This window comes from Ascaphus truei, unplaced genomic scaffold, assembly GCF_040206685.1.
Source record: "Ascaphus truei isolate aAscTru1 unplaced genomic scaffold, aAscTru1.hap1 HAP1_SCAFFOLD_1345, whole genome shotgun sequence".
Lineage (NCBI taxonomy): Eukaryota > Metazoa > Chordata > Amphibia > Anura > Ascaphidae > Ascaphus > Ascaphus truei.
In genome coordinates, this window is record NW_027454223.1 from 35,255 (window position 1) to 55,378 (window position 20,124).

General features: G+C 65.9%; 1 protein-coding gene across 1 annotated transcript; it reads right to left on the reverse strand.

Annotated features, from left to right (window-relative positions):
• Positions 1–209: 209 nt before the first annotated feature.
• TMEM276 (transmembrane protein 276) lies at positions 210–17,935 on the reverse strand. Its single transcript, XM_075581473.1, has 3 exons — positions 17,860–17,935; positions 16,876–17,011; positions 210–3,562 (listed from the first exon to the last, which is right to left on the reverse strand). Exons 2-3 carry the CDS (start codon positions 16,963–16,965, stop codon positions 3,059–3,061), a joined length of 594 nt encoding a protein of 197 aa, XP_075437588.1. The 5' UTR covers positions 16,966–17,011; positions 17,860–17,935; the 3' UTR covers positions 210–3,058.
• Positions 17,936–20,124: the final 2,189 nt, after the last annotated feature.

Sequence of the window (20,124 nt, forward strand, 5' to 3'; positions counted from 1 at the left end):
TAGCAAGCTTATGCCCCTATAATTTTTGCAATTAGCTGGGTCACCTTTTATGCATCGCCTGATTATTGCGTCTTTGAAATCGTGTGGCACGTCAGTTTTGCTCCAAAAGAAGTTGTATAGGCCTTTTTTTTTTTTGTTTGTTTCAATTTTTTTTATTGTTTTGGAGAGACACAACAAATATTCAACATTGGTACACATATATTGTTCAAGTATTACCAGTTGTGTTTAAAACAAAAAAAAACCTCTACAATTCGTTATCAGTGCTTAAATAAAATATTCGTTTTAACATAGTCTTTGTGTTAATATGATCTGTTTCCACATCTTAGGCTGTGCTAGGGAAGCAGGCGCCTCCTTGCGTGACTCTCGTAGAATTTAGAAAAGAATAGAGAAGAACAGAGAAAAGAAGAGAAAGAAAGGGGTGGGGGGAGGGGGGAGGGGGGAGAAGCCAATTTATCTAGTCTCTCTGTAGTTATGTCTATGTGTTCCTAATTGCCAGGCCAAATTTCCCAGATTTTGTGAAATTTGTCAAGTTTTTGGCTCAATTGCGCTGAAAGGAGCTCCATCATTTTTATTTCCCTTAGTCTCCGTAACACCGTCTGTCTAGAGGGCGCGTTCACCTTTTTCCAGGCCGCTGCAATAGCGCAGCGGGCTGCCGTAAACACGTGATTTGTCATTTTACTTTCCGCCGTTTCCAGATCTTCGATTGGTTTGGCCAGAACCATGGTCAGCGGTTCCACCTCCACCTCCACCCCCAGGTACTCTCGAATCAATGTTTGAATCATGACCCAGAATACCTGAATTTTTGGACAATTCCACCAAATATGAGCCATATCTCCTTTTTGCCCGCATCCCCTCCAGCACAAATCCGGGGACCCGGGGAAAATCTGGCTCAGCCTGCTTTTGGTTAGGTACCTATGAAACAAAATTTTATAAATATTCTCCTTAATAGTGGTACAGATTGATGTTTTTGAAGCTGCTTCCCAGATATCCTCCCAATCTTCTCTATCGATCTCTGCATTCAAATCTTCTGCCCATTTAAGGCCATTTAATCTTCTGCCCATTAGGCCTTTTAATTGATTCACGACGACCTCTCCATCCGCTTTTAGAGCTTCTGCGGGGATGGCATCAATGCCGGGTGCTTTCCTATTCTTTAGGCGTTTGGTTGCTGTTGGAATTTCTTCCTCATTTGGTGGGTGGTCGGTTATATCGCTTGGAAACTCTTAAGTCGACATTTTCTATCTTGATTTGCAGGGTGTGGGCGGTTGAGCAGCCGGTTAAAATGTTCCTCCACCTTTCTAGTTTGTCTTCAAGCGATTCTATTTGGGCACCATCTTGATCCTTAGGGCTTGATGTTGTTGCCATGAAATTTCCGCTGCAGCTTCGTAGGGTGCTATAAAGGAGGCGCACGTCATGCTTCCCGCTGGCCGATTCCATTTCTTGGGCCTTTGAGTCCCACCATATTTCTTTGTCCGCTTGAAGCTGGCGTTTAATTTGTCGGTTGCGGTAGAGATAATGTTTGTGATTGGTGTTCTATATCTGGCTGGGTTAGCCATAAGAAAGATCCGTCATATTATAGGACGTGAACAAGAGATGATCCAATTGCAGTACATTTCAATCAAGCACGACATGTATGCCCGTGTTCACTTAAAATGTACGGCACGCGAGGATATTACCAAAACATAGAGGTGGCCACATACCTAAAACAATGCTGCAAAGGGAAATGCCTCGGATTCCGGAGTTCAGAGCCTGTAGTTGTTATGTACTGAATAGAGATTGTGATCGGAGTGTTTTCTATAATATTATGTCATTATACTATGTCTTTTGTAACGATGGCAAGTGATGTTATTGATACAATTACCTCTGTGTACATTAAAATATGATCTGTGTGGTTTCCGGTTTATAAATGCAAATGGCGGAAACTTCAAAGCGGGTCAGGGGGGGGTTTCTGATTATTAAGAAGCCTCAATATATTTGGCATTATATTCTCCTTGGTCTAGGATCCTAACAATAGGGCTTCCCAAAGAAATCTTCCATTATTTATTTATTTTGTATTTATTTATAAAATGTTTTACCAGGAAGTAACACATTGAGAGTTACCTCTCGTTTTCAAGTATGTCCGGGGCACAGAGTTATGATGACAATACATGTTTACATTTAATGAACAGGGTTATACATTATATACAAGACATTGCATGCACAGTAGGAGATAATATATGTTATAGGTGTATGTGACAGTTACAGATAATATACGTTATAGGCGTATGTAACAGTTACAGATAATATATGTTATAGGCGTATGTAACAGTTACAGACCAGATTAAAATGTGAGAAAGCTGAATTCTTTAAAGAACTTAGACTAGTGGTGGCTGTTAAAGTCTCCGGTAGACTGTTCCAGTTTTGGGGTGCACGGTAAGAGAAGGAGGAGCGGCCGATGTTGAACCTTGGGACCATGAACAGTCCCTTGGAGTCTGATCTCATTTGATAGGTGCTGCATGTGGTAGGGGTGAGGAGCTTGTTCAGATAGACGGGTAGCATGTCCAAGAAGTATTTGAAGGTAAGACAGAAGAGATGAACTTTGCGCCTACTCAAGGGATGACCAATCTAGTTCTGCATTTCGCAGTGATGTGTGTTGTAGTTACGTTGGAGGACAAAGGGGCATAGTGAATTGTAGAGGGTGTCTAGTTTGCGGTGCTGTAACATATACTATATCCCCATAATCTATCATTGGCATTAATATCTACTGCGCAAAGCGTTTTCTGCCCAACTGGCTTAGGGGGGGGATTTGTAACTATAAAGTGCACCCAGTTTAGCATAGGTTTTGGATATCAATATGCAACCCAAATGTTAAATGGGAGTCAGGGCAATACCCCCGAGATTCACACAGATAATAAAGAATGTGGTTGCGAATGGCTGAAATGATTCCTAGGACTGTAAATATCTCCTGATGTTGCCCAAGCTCTTCTGACTCCATAACGAGTTAACATTGATATCCAAAGGACTCCATCATCTCCGCTATCCCAGATCACATTTGGTCCCAAGGATTGTAACTTGCATTAGTTCAAAGGGCGTCACACTGATGAGACCTTAGGGCGCACGCGAAGGCCAGGAAGGCTGCTGCCACCACATAATTACATGCCACCACTTTTGGGAGAAGTAGAATCCTCTCGGCTTTAAGGGAAGACATCAGGCCCACCGTTCCCAGCACCACGCTGCCCATAATCCCATAACCATTCCCAGTGAAGATGGAGACCACCACAATGCTGAGTGAAGCAGCTGCGTTTGCAGCGTGGGCGGCCATGCCTCTGCTCTCCCGAGTCAGGTAGCCCGAGCCCGCGGCCAGGAGGAGCGCTGTACCCAAGATCACATTGGCTGTGGAGTGATCACCGTTCAGCCAGAAGAATGCAAAAGCGAGGAGGGGGAGGCCTATTACTGCGGCTGTCCAGATTCCAGAGTGGAGAAGAGTATCTATGTCCGAGTGCAGAGCCGGAAGCAGGAAGCAGGCAGTGCCGAAGGCGGAGGCGAGGCCCTGGAGCAGGAAGCCAGCCGCGGCCGCTCTGTGCACCTGTAACCGTACGGAGACATGAAGGAGAGATCACCAACACACCGTGCACCGTCACACACTGATAGCACTGACTGAGTGTGAGCTCTGCGGGCCAGGGATTGTCTGATCCTGTGCGCGGCAGGTATTGTATTATAATTCCCTGTACTGTATTGTCTCTGAGTACTGAGTACACCGTGGGCGCTATATAAAGATGCACATAATTATTACATGGGGTAACGCCAGTAAACCTAAACTGTGTATTAGGAAAGCATTGCACAATACCGGTCTAGGGTATTTATTTGCGGGCGTTTTCCCGTCACCAAGTCGCCGCCGGCGTTCAGCTGCCACTCACCCCTAATACCACCGCTACCCACTGCCCTAATTCCCTACTCTAAAAACCTAACCATTTCCCCTAAAACCCCAGTCCTTAACCCCATACCCTAACTGCTAAAACCCCAATCCTTAACCCCATACCCTAACTTCTAAAACCCCAATCCTTAACCCCATACCCTAACTGCTAAAACCCCAATCCTTAACCCCATACCCTAACTGCTAAAACCCCAATCCTTAACCCCATACCCTAACTGCTAAAACCCCAATCCTTAACCCCATACCCTAACTGCTAAAACCCCAATCCTTAACCCCATACCCTAACTGCTAAAACCCCAATCCTTAACCCCATACCCTAACTGCTAAAACCCCAATCCTTAACCCCATACCCTAACTGCTAAAACCCCAATCCTTAACCCCATACCCTAACTGCTAAAACCCCAATCCTTAACCCCATACCCTAACTGCTAAAACCCCAATCCTTAACCCCATACCCTAACTGCTAAAACCCCAATCCTTAACCCCATACTCTAACTGCTAAAACCCCAATCCTTAACCCCATACCCTAACTGCTAAAACCCCAATCCTTAACCCCATACCCTAACTGCTAAAACCCCAATCCTTAACCCCATACCCTAACTGCTAAAACCCCAATCCTTAACCCCATACCCTACCTGCTAAAACCCCAATCCTTAACCCCATACCCTAACTGCTAAAACCCCAATCCTTAACCCCATACCCTAACTGCTAAAACCCCAATCCTTAACCCCATACCCCAACTGCTAAAACCCCAATCCTTAACCCCATACCCCAACTGCTAAAACCCCAATCCTTAACCCCATACCCTAACTGCTAAAACCCCAATCCTTAACCCCATACCCCAACTGCTAAAACCCCAATCCTTAACCCCATACCCCAACTGCTAAAACCCCAATCCTTAACCCCATACCCCAACTGCTAAAACCCCAATCCTTAACCCCATACCCCAACTGCTAAAACCCCAATCCTTAACCCCATACCCCAACTGCTAAAACCCCAATCCTTAACCCCATACCCCAACTGCTAAAACCCCAATCCTTAACCCCATACCCCAACTGCTAAAACCCAAATCCTTAACCCCATACCCTAACTGCTAAAACCCCAATCCTTAACCCCATACCCTAACTGCTAAAACCCCAATCCTTAACCCCATACCCTACCTGCTAAAACCCCAATCCTTAACCCCATACCCTAACTGCTAAAACCCCAATCCTTAACCCCATACCCTAACTGCTAAAACCCCAATCCTTAACCCCATACCCTAACTGCTAAAACCCCTTAAGTTAATTTATCATGAGACGTCCAGCGGCGCGATGTCTGGTGGCGAGTGCGAGAGCACCCTGCCCCCGCACTGCGAGAGCCCCCCGCCCCTCGGTGCGAGATCCCCCCGCCCCTCGGTGCGAGATCCCCCCGCCCCTCGGTGCGAGATCCCCCCGCCCCTCGGTGCGAGATCCCCCCGCCCCTCGGTGCGAGAGCACCCCGCCCCTCGGTGCGAGATCCCCCCGCCCCTCGGTGCGAGAGCACCCCGCCCCTCGGTGTGAGATCACCCCGCCCCTCGGTGCGAGAGCCCCCCGCCCCTCGGTGCGAGAGCGCCCCGCCCCTCGGTGCGAGAGCGCCCCGCCCCTCGGTGCGAGAGCACCCCGCCCCTCGGTGCGAGAGCACCCCGCCCCTCGGTGCGAGAGCACCCCGCCCCTCGGTGTGAGAGCGCCCCGCCCCTCGGTGCGAGATCCCCCCGCCCCTCGGTGCGAGAGCCCCCCGCCCCTCGGTGCGAGAGCGCCCCGCCCCTCGGTGCGAGAGCGCCCCGCCCCTCGGTGCGAGAGCACCCCGCCCCTCGGTGCGAGAGCACCCCGCCCCTCGGTGCGAGAGCACCCCGCCCCTCGGTGTGAGAGCGCCCCGCCCCTCGGTGCGAGAGCGCCCCGCCCCTCGGTGCGAGATCACCCCGCCCCTCGGTGCGAGAGCGCCCCGCCCCTCGGTGCGAGAGCACCCCGCCCCTCGGTGCGAGAGCGCCCCGCCCCTCGGTGCGAGAGCACCCCGCCCCTCGGTGCGAGAGCACCCCGCCCCTCGGTGCGAGAGCGCCCCGCCCCTCGGTGCGAGAGCGCCCCGCCCCTCGGTGCGAGAGCGCCCCGCCCCTCGGTGCGAGAGCCCCCCGCCCCTCGGTGCGAGAGCCCCCCGCCCCTCGGTGCGAGAGCCCCCCGCCCCTCGGTGCGAGAGCGCCCCGCCCCTCGGTGCGAGATCCCCCCGCCCCTCGGTGCGAGAGCACCCCGCCCCTCGGTGCGAGATCACCTCGCCCCTCGGTGCGAGAGCGCCCCGCCCCTCGGTGCGAGAGCGCCCCGCCCCTCGGTGCGAGAGCACCCTGCCCCTCGGTGCGAGAGCACCCTGCCTCTCGGTGCGAGAGCACCCCGCCCCTCGGTGCGAGAGCCCCCCGCCCCTCGGTGCGAGATCACCCTGCCCCTCGGTGCGAGAGCACCCCGCCCCTCGGTGCGAGAGCACCCCGCCCCTCGGTGCGAGAGCGCCCCGCCCCTCGGTGCGAGAGCGCCCCGCCCCTCGGTGCGAGATGCGCCCCGCCCCTCGGTGCGAGATCCCCCCGCCCCTCGGTGCGAGAGCACCCCGCCCCTCGGTGCGAGATCCCCCCGCCCCTCGGTGCGAGAGCCCCCTGCCCCTCGGTGCGAGAGCGCCCCGCCCCTCGGTGTGAGAGCGCCCCGCCCCTCGGTGCGAGAGCGCCCCGCCCCTCGGTGCGAGAGCGCCCCGCCCCTCGGTGCGAGAGCGCCCCGCCCCTCGGTGCGAGAGCCCCCCGCCCCTCGGTGTGAGAGCACCCCGCCCCTCGGTGCGAGAGCGCCCCGCCCCTCGGTGCGAGAGCCCCCCGCCCCTCGGTGCGAGATCCCCCCGCCCCTCGGTGCGAGAGCCCCCCGCCCCTCGGTGCGAGATCGCCCCGCCCCTCGGTGCGAGAGCCCCCCGCCCCTCGGTGCGAGATCCCCCCGCCCCTCGGTGCGAGAGCCCCCCGCCCCTCGGTGCGAGATCGCCCCGCCCCTCGGTGCGAGAGCCCCCCGCCCCTCGGTGCAAGATCCCCCCGCCCCTCGGTGCGAGAGCGCCCCGCCCCTCGGTGCGAGATCCCCCCGCCCCTCGGTGCGAGAGCCCCCCGCCCCTCGGTGCGAGATCCCCCCGCCCCTCGGTGCGAGAGCCCCCCGCCCCTCGGTGTGAGAGCACCCCGCCCCTCGGTGCGAGAGCCCCCCGCCCCTCGGTGCGAGAGCCCCCCGCCCCTCGGTGCGAGATCCCCCCGCCCCTCGGTGCGAGAGCCCCCCGCCCCTCGGTGCGAGAGCCCCCCGCCCCTCGGTGCGAGAGCCCCCCGCCCCTCGGTGCGAGATCCCCCCGCCCCTCGGTGCGAGATCGCCCCGCCCCTCGGTGCGAGAGCCCCCCGCCCCTCGGTGCGAGAGCCCCCCGCCCCTCGGTGCGAGAGCGCCCCGCCCCTCGGTGCGAGAGCGCCCCGCCCCTCGGTGCGAGAGCGCCCCGCCCCTCGGTGCGAGAGCACCCTGCCTCTTGGTGCGAGAGCACCCCGCCCCTCGGTGCGAGAGCACCCTGCCCCTCGGTGCGAGAGCGCCCCGCCCCTCGGTGTGAGAGCGCCCCGCCCCTCGGTGCGAGATCCCCCCGCCCCTCGGTGCGAGATCGCCCCTCGGTGCGAGAGCCCCCCGCCCCTCGGTGCGAGAGCGCCCCGCCCCTCGGTGTGAGAGCGCCCCGCCCCTCGGTGTGAGAGCGCCCCGCCCCTCGGTGCGAGAGCCCCCCGCCCCTCGGTGCGAGAGCGCCCCGCCCCTCGGTGCGAGATCCCCCCGCCCCTCGGTGCGAGATCCCCCCGCCCCTCGGTGCGAGAGCGCCCCGCCCCTCGGTGCGAGAGCCCCCCCGCCCCTCGGTGCGAGAGCCCCCCGCCCCTCGGTGCGAGAGCCCCCCGCCCCTCGGTGCGAGAGCGCCCCGCCCCTCGGTGCGAGAGCCCCCCGCCCCTCGGTGCGAGATCGCCCCGCCCCTCGGTGCGAGAGCGCCCCGCCCCTCGGTGCGAGAGCCCCCCGCCCCTCGGTGCGAGAGCACCCCTCGGTGCGAGAGCGCCCCGCCCCTCGGTGTGAGAGCGCCCCGCCCCTCGGTGTGAGAGCGCCCCGCCCCTCGGTGTGAGAGCGCCCCGCCCCTCGGTGCGAGAGCACCCCGCCTCTCGGTGCGAGAGCGCCCCGCCCCTCGGTGCGAGAGCACCCCGCCCCTCGGTGCGAGATCCCCCCGCCCCTCGGTGCGAGAGCCCCCCGCCCCTCGGTGCGAGAGCGCCCCGCCCCTCGGTGCGAGAGCACCCCGCCCCTCGGTGCGAGAGCGCCCCGCCCCTCGGTGCGAGAGCGCCCCGCCCCTCGGTGCGAGAGCGCCCCGCCCCTCGGTGCGAGAGCGCCCCGCCCCTCGGTGTGAGATCACCTCGCCCCTCGGTGCGAGATCACCCCTCGGTGCGAGAGCCCCCCGCCCCTCGGTGCGAGAGCCCCCCGCCCCTCGGTGCGAGAGCGCCCCGCCCCTCGGTGCGAGAGCACCCCGCCCCTCGGTGCGAGAGCCCCCCGCCCCTCGGTGCGAGATCCCCCCGCCCCTCGGTGCGAGATCGCCCCGCCCCTCGGTGCGAGAGCACCCCGCCCCTCGGTGCGAGAGCGCCCCGCCCCTCGGTGCGAGAGCGCCCCGCCCCTCGGTGCGAGATCCCCCCGCCCCTCGGTGCGAGAGCCCCCCGCCCCTCGGTGCGAGAGCACCCCGCCTCTCGGTGCGAGATCCCCCCGCCCCTCGGTGCGAGATCACCCCGCCCCTCGGTGCGAGATCCCCCCGCCCCTCGGTGCGAGATCCCCCCGCCCCTCGGTGCGAGAGCCCCCCGCCCCTCGGTGCGAGAGCACCCCGCCTCTCGGTGCGAGATCCCCCCGCCCCTCGGTGCGAGATCACCCCGCCCCTCGGTGCGAGATCACCCCGCCCCTCGGTGCGAGAGCACCCCGCCTCTCGGTGTGAGAGCGCCCCGCCCCTCGGTGTGAGAGCACCCCGCCCCTCGGTGCGAGAGCCCCCCGCCCCTCGGTGCGAGAGCACCCCGCCTCTCGGTGTGAGAGCGCCCCGCCCCTCGGTGCGAGATCACCCCTCGGTGCGAGAGCGCCCCGCCCCTCGGTGTGAGAGCGCCCCGCCCCTCGGTGTGAGAGCGCCCCGCCCCTCGGTGCGAGAGCACCCCGCCTCTCGGTGCGAGAGCGCCCCGCCCCTCGGTGCGAGAGCACCCCGCCCCTCGGTGCGAGAGCGCCCCGCCCCTCGGTGCGAGATCACCTCGCCCCTCGGTGTGAGAGCGCCCCGCCCCTCGGTGTGAGAGCACCCCGCCCCTCGGTGCGAGAGCCCCCCGCCCCTCGGTGCGAGAGCCCCCCGCCCCTCGGTGCGAGAGCCCCCCGCCTCTCGGTGTGAGAGCGCCCCGCCCCTCGGTGCGAGAGCCCCCCGCCTCTCGGTGTGAGAGCGCCCCGCCCCTCGGTGCGAGATCCCCCCGCCCCTCGGTGCGAGATCACCCCTCGGTGCGAGAGCGCCCCGCCCCTCGGTGTGAGAGCGCCCCGCCCCTCGGTGTGAGAGCGCCCCGCCCCTCGGTGCGAGAGCACCCCGCCTCTCGGTGCGAGAGCGCCCCGCCCCTCGGTGCGAGAGCACCCCGCCCCTCGGTGCGAGATCGCCCCGCCCCTCGGTGCGAGAGCACCCCGCCCCTCGGTGCGAGAGCGCCCCGCCCCTCGGTGCGAGAGCGCCCCGCCCCTCGGTGCGAGATCCCCCCGCCCCTCGGTGCGAGAGCCCCCCGCCCCTCGGTGCGAGAGCACCCCGCCTCTCGGTGCGAGATCCCCCCGCCCCTCGGTGCGAGATCACCCCGCCCCTCGGTGCGAGATCCCCCCGCCCCTCGGTGCGAGATCCCCCCGCCCCTCGGTGCGAGAGCCCCCCGCCCCTCGGTGCGAGAGCACCCCGCCTCTCGGTGCGAGATCCCCCCGCCCCTCGGTGCGAGATCACCCCGCCCCTCGGTGCGAGATCACCCCGCCCCTCGGTGCGAGAGCACCCCGCCTCTCGGTGTGAGAGCGCCCCGCCCCTCGGTGTGAGAGCACCCCGCCCCTCGGTGCGAGAGCCCCCCGCCCCTCGGTGCGAGAGCACCCCGCCTCTCGGTGCGAGATCCCCCCGCCCCTCGGTGCGAGATCACCCCTCGGTGCGAGAGCGCCCCGCCCCTCGGTGTGAGAGCGCCCCGCCCCTCGGTGTGAGAGCGCCCCGCCCCTCGGTGCGAGAGCACCCCGCCTCTCGGTGCGAGAGCGCCCCGCCCCTCGGTGCGAGAGCACCCCGCCCCTCGGTGCGAGAGCGCCCCGCCCCTCGGTGCGAGATCACCTCGCCCCTCGGTGTGAGAGCGCCCCGCCCCTCGGTGTGAGATCACCTCGCCCCTCGGTGTGAGAGCACCCCGCCCCTCGGTGCGAGAGCCCCCCGCCCCTCGGTGCGAGAGCACCCCGCCTCTCGGTGTGAGAGCGCCCCGCCCCTCGGTGCGAGATCCCCCCGCCCCTCGGTGCGAGATCCCCCCGCCCCTCGGTGCGAGATCACCCCTCGGTGCGAGAGCGCCCCGCCCCTCGGTGTGAGAGCGCCCCGCCCCTCGGTGTGAGAGCGCCCCGCCCCTCGGTGCGAGAGCACCCCGCCTCTCGGTGCGAGAGCGCCCCGCCCCTCGGTGCGAGAGCACCCCGCCCCTCGGTGCGAGATCACCTCGCCTCTCGGTGCGAGAGCGCCCCGCCCCTCGGTGCGAGATCACCCCTCGGTGCGAGAGCCCCCCGCCCCTCGGTGCGAGAGCGCCCCGCCCCTCGGTGCGAGAGCACCCTGCCTCTTGGTGCGAGATCACCCCGCCCCTCGGTGCGAGATCGCCCCGCCCCTCGGTGTGAGAGCGCCCCGCCCCTCGGTGTGAGAGCGCCCCGCCCCTCGGTGTGAGAGCCCCCCGCCCCTCGGTGCGAGAGCACCCCGCCCCTCGGTGCGAGAGCCCCCCGCCCCTCGGTGCGAGAGCGCCCCGCCCCTCGGTGCGAGAGCCCCCCGCCCCTCGGTGCGAGAGCGCCCCGCCCCTCGGTGTGAGAGCGCCCCGCCCCTCGGTGTGAGAGCGCCCCGCCCCTCGGTGCGAGAGCACCCCGCCTCTCGGTGCGAGAGCGCCCCGCCCCTCGGTGCGAGAGCACCCCGCCCCTCGGTGCGAGAGCGCCCCGCCCCTCGGTGCGAGATCACCTCGCCCCTCGGTGTGAGAGCGCCCCGCCCCTCGGTGTGAGATCACCTCGCCCCTCGGTGTGAGAGCGCCCCGCCCCTCGGTGTGAGAGCGCCCCGCCCCTCGGTGCGAGAGCACCCCGCCCCTCGGTGCGAGAGCACCCCGCCTCTCGGTGTGAGAGCGCCCCGCCCCTCGGTGCGAGAGCCCCCCGCCCCTCGGTGTGAGAGCGCCCCGCCCCTCGGTGTGAGATCACCTCGCCCCTCGGTGTGAGAGCCCCCCGCCCCTCGGTGTGAGAGCGCCCCGCCCCTCGGTGCGAGATCACCTCGCCCCTCGGTGTGAGAGCGCCCCGCCCCTCGGTGTGAGATCACCTCGCCCCTCGGTGTGAGAGCGCCCCGCCCCTCGGTGTGAGAGCGCCCCGCCCCTCGGTGCGAGAGCACCCCGCCTCTCGGTGTGAGAGCGCCCCGCCCCTCGGTGCGAGATCCCCCCGCCCCTCGGTGCGAGATCCCCCCGCCCCTCGGTGCGAGATCACCCCTCGGTGCGAGAGCGCCCCGCCCCTCGGTGTGAGAGCGCCCCGCCCCTCGGTGTGAGAGCGCCCCGCCCCTCGGTGCGAGAGCACCCCGCCTCTCGGTGCGAGAGCGCCCCGCCCCTCGGTGCGAGAGCACCCCGCCCCTCGGTGCGAGATCACCTCGCCTCTCGGTGCGAGAGCGCCCCGCCCCTCGGTGCGAGATCACCCCTCGGTGCGAGAGCCCCCCGCCCCTCGGTGCGAGAGCGCCCCGCCCCTCGGTGCGAGAGCACCCTGCCTCTTGGTGCGAGATCACCCCGCCCCTCGGTGCGAGATCGCCCCGCCCCTCGGTGTGAGAGCGCCCCGCCCCTCGGTGTGAGAGCGCCCCGCCCCTCGGTGTGAGAGCCCCCCGCCCCTCGGTGCGAGAGCACCCCGCCCCTCGGTGCGAGAGCCCCCCGCCCCTCGGTGCGAGAGCACCCCGCCCCTCGGTGCGAGAGCGCCCCGCCCCTCGGTGCGAGAGCGCCCCGCCCCTCGGTGCGAGAGCACCCCGCCCCTCGGTGCGAGAGCCCCCCGCCCCTCGGTGCGAGAGCGCCCCGCCCCTCGGTGCGAGAGCGCCCCGCCCCTCGGTGCGAGAGCACCCTGCCTCTTGGTGCGAGATCACCCCGCCCCTCGGTGCGAGATCGCCCCGCCCCTCGGTGCGAGAGCACCCCGCCCCTCGGTGTGAGAGCGCCCCGCCCCTCGGTGCGAGAGCACCCCGCCCCTCGGTGCGAGAGCGCCCCGCCCCTCGGTGTGAGAGCGCCCCGCCCCTCGGTGTGAGAGCGCCCCGCCCCTCGGTGCGAGAGCACCCCGCCCCTCGGTGTGAGAGCGCCCCGCCCCTCGGTGCGAGATCCCCCCGCCCCTCGGTGTGAGAGCACCCCGCCCCTCGGTGTGAGAGCACCCTGCCTCTTGGTGCGAGATCCCCCCGCCCCTCGGTGCGAGAGCGCCCCGCCCCTCGGTGTGAGAGCGCCCCGCCCCTCGGTGTGAGAGCGCCCCGCCCCTCGGTGCGAGAGCGCCCCGCCCCTCGGTGTGAGAGCGCCCCGCCCCTCGGTGTGAGAGCGCCCCGCCCCTCGGTGCGAGAGCACCCTGCCTCTTGGTGCGAGATCCCCCCGCCCCTCGGTGCGAGAGCGCCCCGCCCCTCGGTGTGAGAGCGCCCCGCCCCTCGGTGCGAGAGCCCCCCGCCCCTCGGTGCGAGAGCGCCCCGCCCCTCGGTGCGAGAGCGCCCCGCCCCTCGGTGTGAGAGCGCCCCGCCCCTCGGTGCGAGAGCACCCCGCCCCTCGGTGCGAGAGCGCCCCGCCCCTCGGTGCGAGATCCCCCCGCCCCTCGGTGCGAGAGCGCCCCGCCCCTCGGTGCGAGAGCGCCCCGCCCCTCGGTGCGAGATCACCTCGCCCCTCGGTGCGAGATCCCCCCGCCCCTCGGTGCGAGAGCGCCCCGCCCCTCGGTGCGAGATCCCCCCGCCCCTCGGTGCGAGATCCCCCCGCCCCTCGGTGCGAGAGCGCCCCGCCCCTCGGTGCGAGAGCGCCCCGCCCCTCGGTGTGAGAGCGCCCCGCCCCTCGGTGCGAGAGCACCCCGCCCCTCGGTGTGAGAGCGCCCCGCCCCTCGGTGCGAGAGCGCCCCGCCCCTCGGTGCGAGATCACCCCTCGGTGCGAGAGCGCCCCGCCCCTCGGTGCGAGATCACCCCTCGGTGCGAGAGCCCCCCGCCCCTCGGTGCGAGATCACCCCTCGGTGCGAGAGCGCCCCGCCCCTCGGTGCGAGATCACCCCTCGGTGCGAGAGCGCCCCGCCCCTCGGTGCGAGATCACCCCTCGGTGCGAGAGCCCCCCGCCCCTCGGTGTGAGAGCGCCCCGCCCCTCGGTGTGAGAGCGCCCCGCCCCTCGGTGCGAGAGCACCCTGCCTCTTGGTGCGAGATCCCCCCGCCCCTCGGTGCGAGAGCGCCCCGCCCCTCGGTGTGAGAGCGCCCCGCCCCTCGGTGTGAGAGCGCCCCGCCCCTCGGTGCGAGAGCACCCCGCCCCTCGGTGCGAGAGCGCCCCGCCCCTCGGTGCGAGAGCCCCCCGCCCCTCGGTGCGAGAGCCCCCCGCCCCTCGGTGCGAGATCCCCCCGCCCCTCGGTGCGAGAGCGCCCCGCCCCTCGGTGCGAGAGCACCCCGCCCCTCGGTGCGAGAGCACCCCGCCCCTCGGTGCGAGAGCGCCCCGCCCCTCGGTGTGAGAGCGCCCCGCCCCTCGGTGCGAGAGCACCCCGCCCCTCGGTGCGAGAGCACCCCGCCCCTCGGTGCGAGAGCACCCCGCCCCTCGGTGCGAGATCACCCTGCCCCTCGGTGTGAGAGCGCCCCGCCCCTCGGTGCGAGAGCACCCCGCCCCTCGGTGCGAGAGCCCCCCGCCCCTCGGTGTGAGAGCACCCCGCCCCTCGGTGCGAGAGCGCCCCGCCCCTCGGTGCGAGATCACCCCTCGGTGCGAGAGCGCCCCGCCCCTCGGTGCGAGATCACCCCTCGGTGCGAGAGCCCCCCGCCCCTCGGTGCGAGATCACCCTGCCCCTCGGTGTGAGAGCGCCCCGCCCCTCGGTGCGAGAGCCCCCCGCCCCTCGGTGCGAGAGCACCCCGCCCCTCGGTGCGAGAGCACCCCGCCCCTCGGTGCGAGAGCGCCCCGCCCCTCGGTGCGAGAGCACCCCGCCCCTCGGTGCGAGAGCACCCCGCCCCTCGGTGCGAGAGCGCCCCGCCCCTCGGTGCGAGAGCACCCCGCCCCTCGGTGTGAGAGCGCCCCGCCCCTCGGTGCGAGAGCACCCCGCCCCTCGGTGTGAGAGCCCCCCGCCCCTCGGTGTGAGAGCGCCCCGCCCCTCGGTGTGAGAGCGCCCCGCCCCTCGGTGCGAGAGCGCCCCGCCCCTCGGTGCGAGATCCCCCCGCCCCTCGGTGCGAGAGCACCCCGCCCCTCGGTGCGAGATCCCCCCGCCCCTCGGTGTGAGAGCGCCCCGCCCCTCGGTGCGAGAGCCCCCCGCCCCTCGGTGCGAGAGCACCCTGCCCCTCGGTGTGAGAGCCCCCCGCCCCTCGGTGCGAGAGCGCCCCGCCCCTCGGTGCGAGAGCGCCCCGCCCCTCGGTGCGAGAGCGCCCCGCCCCTCGGTGCGAGATCACCCCTCGGTGCGAGATCACCCCTCGGTGCGAGAGCCCCCCGCCCCTCGGTGCGAGAGCGCCCCGCCCCTCGGTGCGCGAGCGCCCCGCCCCTCGGTGCGAGATCACCCTGCCCCTCGGTGTGAGATCGCCCCGCCCCTCGGTGCGAGATCACCCTGCCCCTCGGTGTGAGAGCCCCCCGCCCCTCGGTGCGAGAGCGCCCCGCCCCTCGGTGCGAGATCACCTCGCCCCTCGGTGTGAGAGCGCCCCGCCCCTCGGTGCGAGAGCGCCCCGCCCCTCGGTGCGAGAGCGCCCCGCCCCTCGGTGCGAGATCACCTCGCCCCTCGGTGCGAGAGCACCCCGCCCCTCGGTGCGAGATCACCCCGCCCCTCGGTGCGAGAGCACCCCGCCCCTCGGTGCGAGAGCGCCCCGCCCCTCGGTGCGAGATCCCCCCGCCCCTCGGTGCGAGAGCCCCCCGCCCCTCGGTGCGAGAGCGCCCCGCCCCTCGGTGCGAGAGCCCCCCGCCCCTCGGTGCGAGAGCGCCCCGCCCCTCGGTGCGAGAGCGCCCCGCCCCTCGGTGTGAGAGCGCCCCGCCCCTCGGTGCGAGATCCCCCCGCCCCTCGGTGCGAGATCGCCCCGCCCCTCGGTGCGAGAGCGCCCCGCCCCTCGGTGCGAGATCCCCCCGCCCCTCGGTGCGAGAGCGCCCCGCCCCTCGGTGCGAGAGCGCCCCGCCCCTCGGTGCGAGAGCGCCCCGCCCCTCGGTGCGAGAGCGCCCCGCCCCTCGGTGCGAGAGCGCCCCGCCCCTCGGTGCGAGAGCGCCCCGCCCCTCGGTGCGAGATCACCCCGCCCCTCGGTGCGAGATCGCCCCTCGGTGCGAGATCCCCCCGCCCCTCGGTGCGAGAGCGCCCCGCCCCTCGGTGCGAGATCACCTCGCCCCTCGGTGTGAGAGCGCCCCGCCCCTCGGTGCGAGATCACCCCGCCCCTCGGTGCGAGATCACCCCGCCCCTCGGTGCGAGATCACCCCGCCCCTCGGTGCGAGAGCGCCCCGCCCCTCGGTGCGAGATCACCCCGCCCCTCGGTGCGAGAGCACCCCGCCCCTCGGTGCGAGAGCGCCCCGCCCCTCGGTGCGAGATCCCCCCGCCCCTCGGTGCGAGATCGCCCCGCCCCTCGGTGCGAGAGCGCCCCGCCCCTCGGTGCGAGATCCCCCCGCCCCTCGGTGCGAGAGCGCCCCGCCCCTCGGTGCGAGAGCACCCCGCCCCTCGGTGCGAGAGCACCCCGCCCCTCGGTGCGAGAGCACCCCGCCTCTTGGTGCGAGATCACCTCGCCCCTCGGTGTGAGATCACCTCGCCCCTCGGTGCGAGATCACCTCGCCCCTCGGTGTGAGATCACCTCGCCCCTCGGTGCGAGATCCCCCCGCCCCTCGGTGCGAGATCGCCCCGCCCCTCGGTGCGAGAGCGCCCCGCCCCTCGGTGCGAGATCCCCCCGCCCCTCGGTGCGAGAGCGCCCCGCCCCTCGGTGCGAGAGCACCCTGCCTCTTGGTGCGAGATCACCTCGCCCCTCGGTGCGAGATCCCCCCGCCCCTCGGTGCGAGATCACCTCGCCCCTCGGTGTGAGAGCGCCCCGCCCCTCGGTGCGAGAGCACCCCGCCCCTCGGTGCGAGAGCACCCCGCCCCTCGGTGCGAGAGCACCCCGCCCCTCGGTGCGAGAGCACCCCGCCCCTCGGTGCGAGAGCCCCCCGCCCCTCGGTGCGAGAGCGCCCCGCCCCTCGGTGCGAGATCACCCCTCGGTGCGAGATCACCCCTCGGTGCGAGAGCCCCCCGCCCCTCGGTGCGAGAGCACCCCGCCCCTCGGTGCGAGAGCACCCCGCCCCTCGGTGCGAGAGCACCCCGCCCCTCGGTGCGAGAGCACCCCGCCCCTCGGTGCGAGAGCGCCCCGCCCCTCGGTGCGAGATCACCCTGCCCCTCGGAGAGTACCCTGCCTCTTGGTGCGAGAGTACCCTGTCCCGGCGGTGCGAGAGTACCCTGCCCGGCGGTGCGAGAGTGCTCTGCCCCTTGGTACGAGAGTACCCTGCCCCTTAGTACGAGAGTACCCCGTCCCGGTGGTGCAAGAGCTGCTTACCTGCAAAGTACGGCCAGCTGCAAAGAGAGACACCGCGCAGAGCGAGAGGTGCGAGAGGACGACACTCACATCGATATGGGGGGCCGCCATCAGGAGGCAGGAAAAGCCAGTCACACGTAAAGTGGTCTCCGCAGTGCTGGGAAGAGACGTACAGATAAGATAGCCGGTAACTGAACACGATGCTACGGGGGATGGATCAGTGTCCCTGAGGCGGTGCGGAGAAACAAGGAGTATACGTGTGCCTCCCACACGGAGCATGGCAGCCCGAGATTCACTGGTAATAATGTCTGCAAGAGGCGGCCTTTCTACGAGAGAGAGAGGCGGCCTTTCTATGATAGAGAGAGGCGGCCTTCCCACGAGAGAGAGGGGCTGCCATCCCACGAGTGAGAGGGGCCGCCTTCCCACAAGAGAGAGGGGCTGCCATCCCACGAGAGGGGCCGCCTTCCCACGAGAGAGAGGGGCGGCCTTCCAACGAGTGACACTCACTAATGAGACAGCCTGACAATGAGTGACACCCACTAATGATACAGCCTTACAATGAGTGACACTCACTAATGAGACAGCCTTACAATGAGTGACACTCACTAATGAGACAGCTTTACAATGAGATATCCTGACAATGAATGACTCCTACTAATGAGACAGCCTTACGAGTGACACTCACTAATGAGACAGCCTTACAATGAGTGACACTCACTAATGAGATATCCTGACAATGAGTGACACTCACTAATGAGACAGCCTTACAATGAGTGACACTCACTAATGAGACAGCCTTACAATGAGTGACACTCACTAATGAGACAGCCTTACAATGAGTGACACTCACTAATGAGACAGCCTTACAATAAGTGACACTCACTAATGAGACAGTCTTACAATGAGTGACACTCACTGAGACAGCCTTACAATGAGTGACTCCTTAATAATACAAACCCTGTGATGTTGTATATAGCGGTATAGTAACCAGCCCCGGGCTCACACCTAGCACCGCTTCGCCACGCAAGGCCGAGGCTTCTGCGCTGCAGCAGGCCGCAGGGCCCTGTTACCAAGGGCAACCAGCACCACTTCCGGCAATAAACTGAGCAAGAGGGGCCGCGCGGCAACTGCACGTGCACAGCGCCAGGGAGGAGCGGCGGCAGGAGCCGGTACTGCATGATGTGTACAGGACCAGGGACAGCAGCAACATCCCCCACACACAGGTGCATTATTATCACATAGAATGTGCAGGCCAGGGGCTACTGCCAGGGGCTGCCGCGGGCCGGGGGCTACTGCCAGGGGCTACTGCCAGGGGCTGCCGCGGGCCGGGGGCTACTGCCAGGGGCTGCCGGGGGCTACTGCCAGGGGCTACTGCCAGGGGCTGCCGCGGGCCGGGGGCTACTGCCAGGGGCTGCCGGGGGCTACTGCCAGGGGCTGCCGCGGGCCGGGGGCTACTGCCAGGGGCTGCCGCGGGCCGGGGGCTACTGCCAGGGGCTACTGCGGGCCGGGGGCTACTGCCAGGGGCTACTGCGGGCCGGGGGCTACTGCCAGGGGCTGCCGGGGGCTACTGCCAGGGGCTGCCGGGGGCTACTGCCAGGGGCTGCCGCGGGCCGGGGGCTACTGCCAGGGGCTACTGCCAGGGGCTGCCGCGGGCCGGGGGCTACTGCCAGGGGCTACTGCCAGGGGCTGCCGCGGGCCGGGGGCTACTGCCAGGGGCTGCCGCGGGCCAGGGGCTACTGCCAGGGGCTGCCGGGGGCTACTGCCAGGGGCTGCCGCGGGCCGGGGGCTACTGCCAGGGGCTGCCGCGGGCCGGGGGCTACTGCCGGCCGGGGGCTACTGCCAGGGGCTGCCGGGGGCTACTGCCAGGGGCTGCCGCAGGCCGGGGGCTACTGCCAGGTGCTACTGCGGGCCGGGGGCTACTGCCAGGGGCTGCCGCGGGCCGGGGGCTACTGCCAGGGGCTGCCGGGGGCTACTGCCAGGGGCTGCCGCGGGCCGGGGGCTACTGCCAGGGGCTGCCGGGGGCTACTGCCAGGGGCTGCCAGGGGCTGCCGGGGGCTACTGCCAGGGGCTGCCGGGGGCAGGAGCACCACTCATTTTTATTTTACAGCCCACGGTACCACTCATTTTTATTTTACAACTCATTTTTATTTTACAGCCCACTGTACCACTGATTTGTAATTAGCCACCACACTGTACCACTGATTTGTAATTAGCCACCACACAGTACCACTGATTTGTAATTAGCCGCCACACTGTGCCACTGATTTGTAATTAGCCGCCACACTGTACCACTGATTTGTAATTAGCCGCCACACTGTGCCACTGATTTGTAATTAGCCGCCACACTGTGCCACTGATTTGTAATTAGCCGCCACACTGTACCACTGATTTGTAATTAGCCGCCACACTGTGCCACTGATTTGTAATTAGCCGCCACACTGTACCACTGATTTGTAATTAGCCGCCACACTGTACCACTGATTTGTAATTAGCCGCCACACTGTACCACTGATTTGTAATTAGCCGTCACACTGTGCCACTGATTTGTAATTAGCCGCCACACTGTACCACTGATTTGTAATTAGCCGCCACACTGTACCACTGATTTGTAATTAGCCGCCACACTGTACCACTGATTTGTAATTAGCCGCCACACTGTACCACTGATTTGTAATTAGCCGCCACACTGTACCACTGATTTGTAATTAGCCGCCACACTGTACCACTGATTTGTAATTAGCCGCCACACTGTACCACTGATTTGTAATTAGCCGTCACACTGTACCACTGATTTGTAATTAGCCGCCACACTGTACCACTGATTTGTAATTAGCCGTCACACTGTACCACTGATTTTTAATTAGCCGCCACACAGATTCACTGATTTTTAATTAGCCGCCACACAGCGCCACTGATTTTTAATTAGCCGCCACACAGTGCCACTGATTTTTAATTAGCATTCCCACAGTACCTCCAAATGTAAAAAAAAAAAACAATATATGGGGCGCGACATTGAATAAATTAAATCACAATTTATTGATATAAAATATGAAAAGCATGAATAAAAAATACAATCTGAGGATTACATTGCAAAATGACAAATGAGTGTATTGCGTATGGGTACACAACACACACAGGAGAAAAGCTTCAACACAAAAGCTCTCCTGCAGAAACATGGCCTACAAGGCATATTTATACCATAATACTAAAGCCCACGCCCCCTTTATGATGTGGCTTGTGCGTCATTACACAAGCGTATAAGATAAACAA

Excerpts from the sequence above, each read along its gene's own strand:
- TMEM276 (XM_075581473.1), bottom strand. The coding sequence starts at position 16,965 with ATGGCGGCCCCCCATATCGATGTGAGTGTCGTCCTCTCGCACCTCTCG. Across the intron at positions 3,563-16,875 it reads CAGCTGGCCGTACTTTGCAG|GTGCACAGAGCGGCCGCGGC; the intron begins GTAAGCAGCTCT and ends GTACGGTTACAG.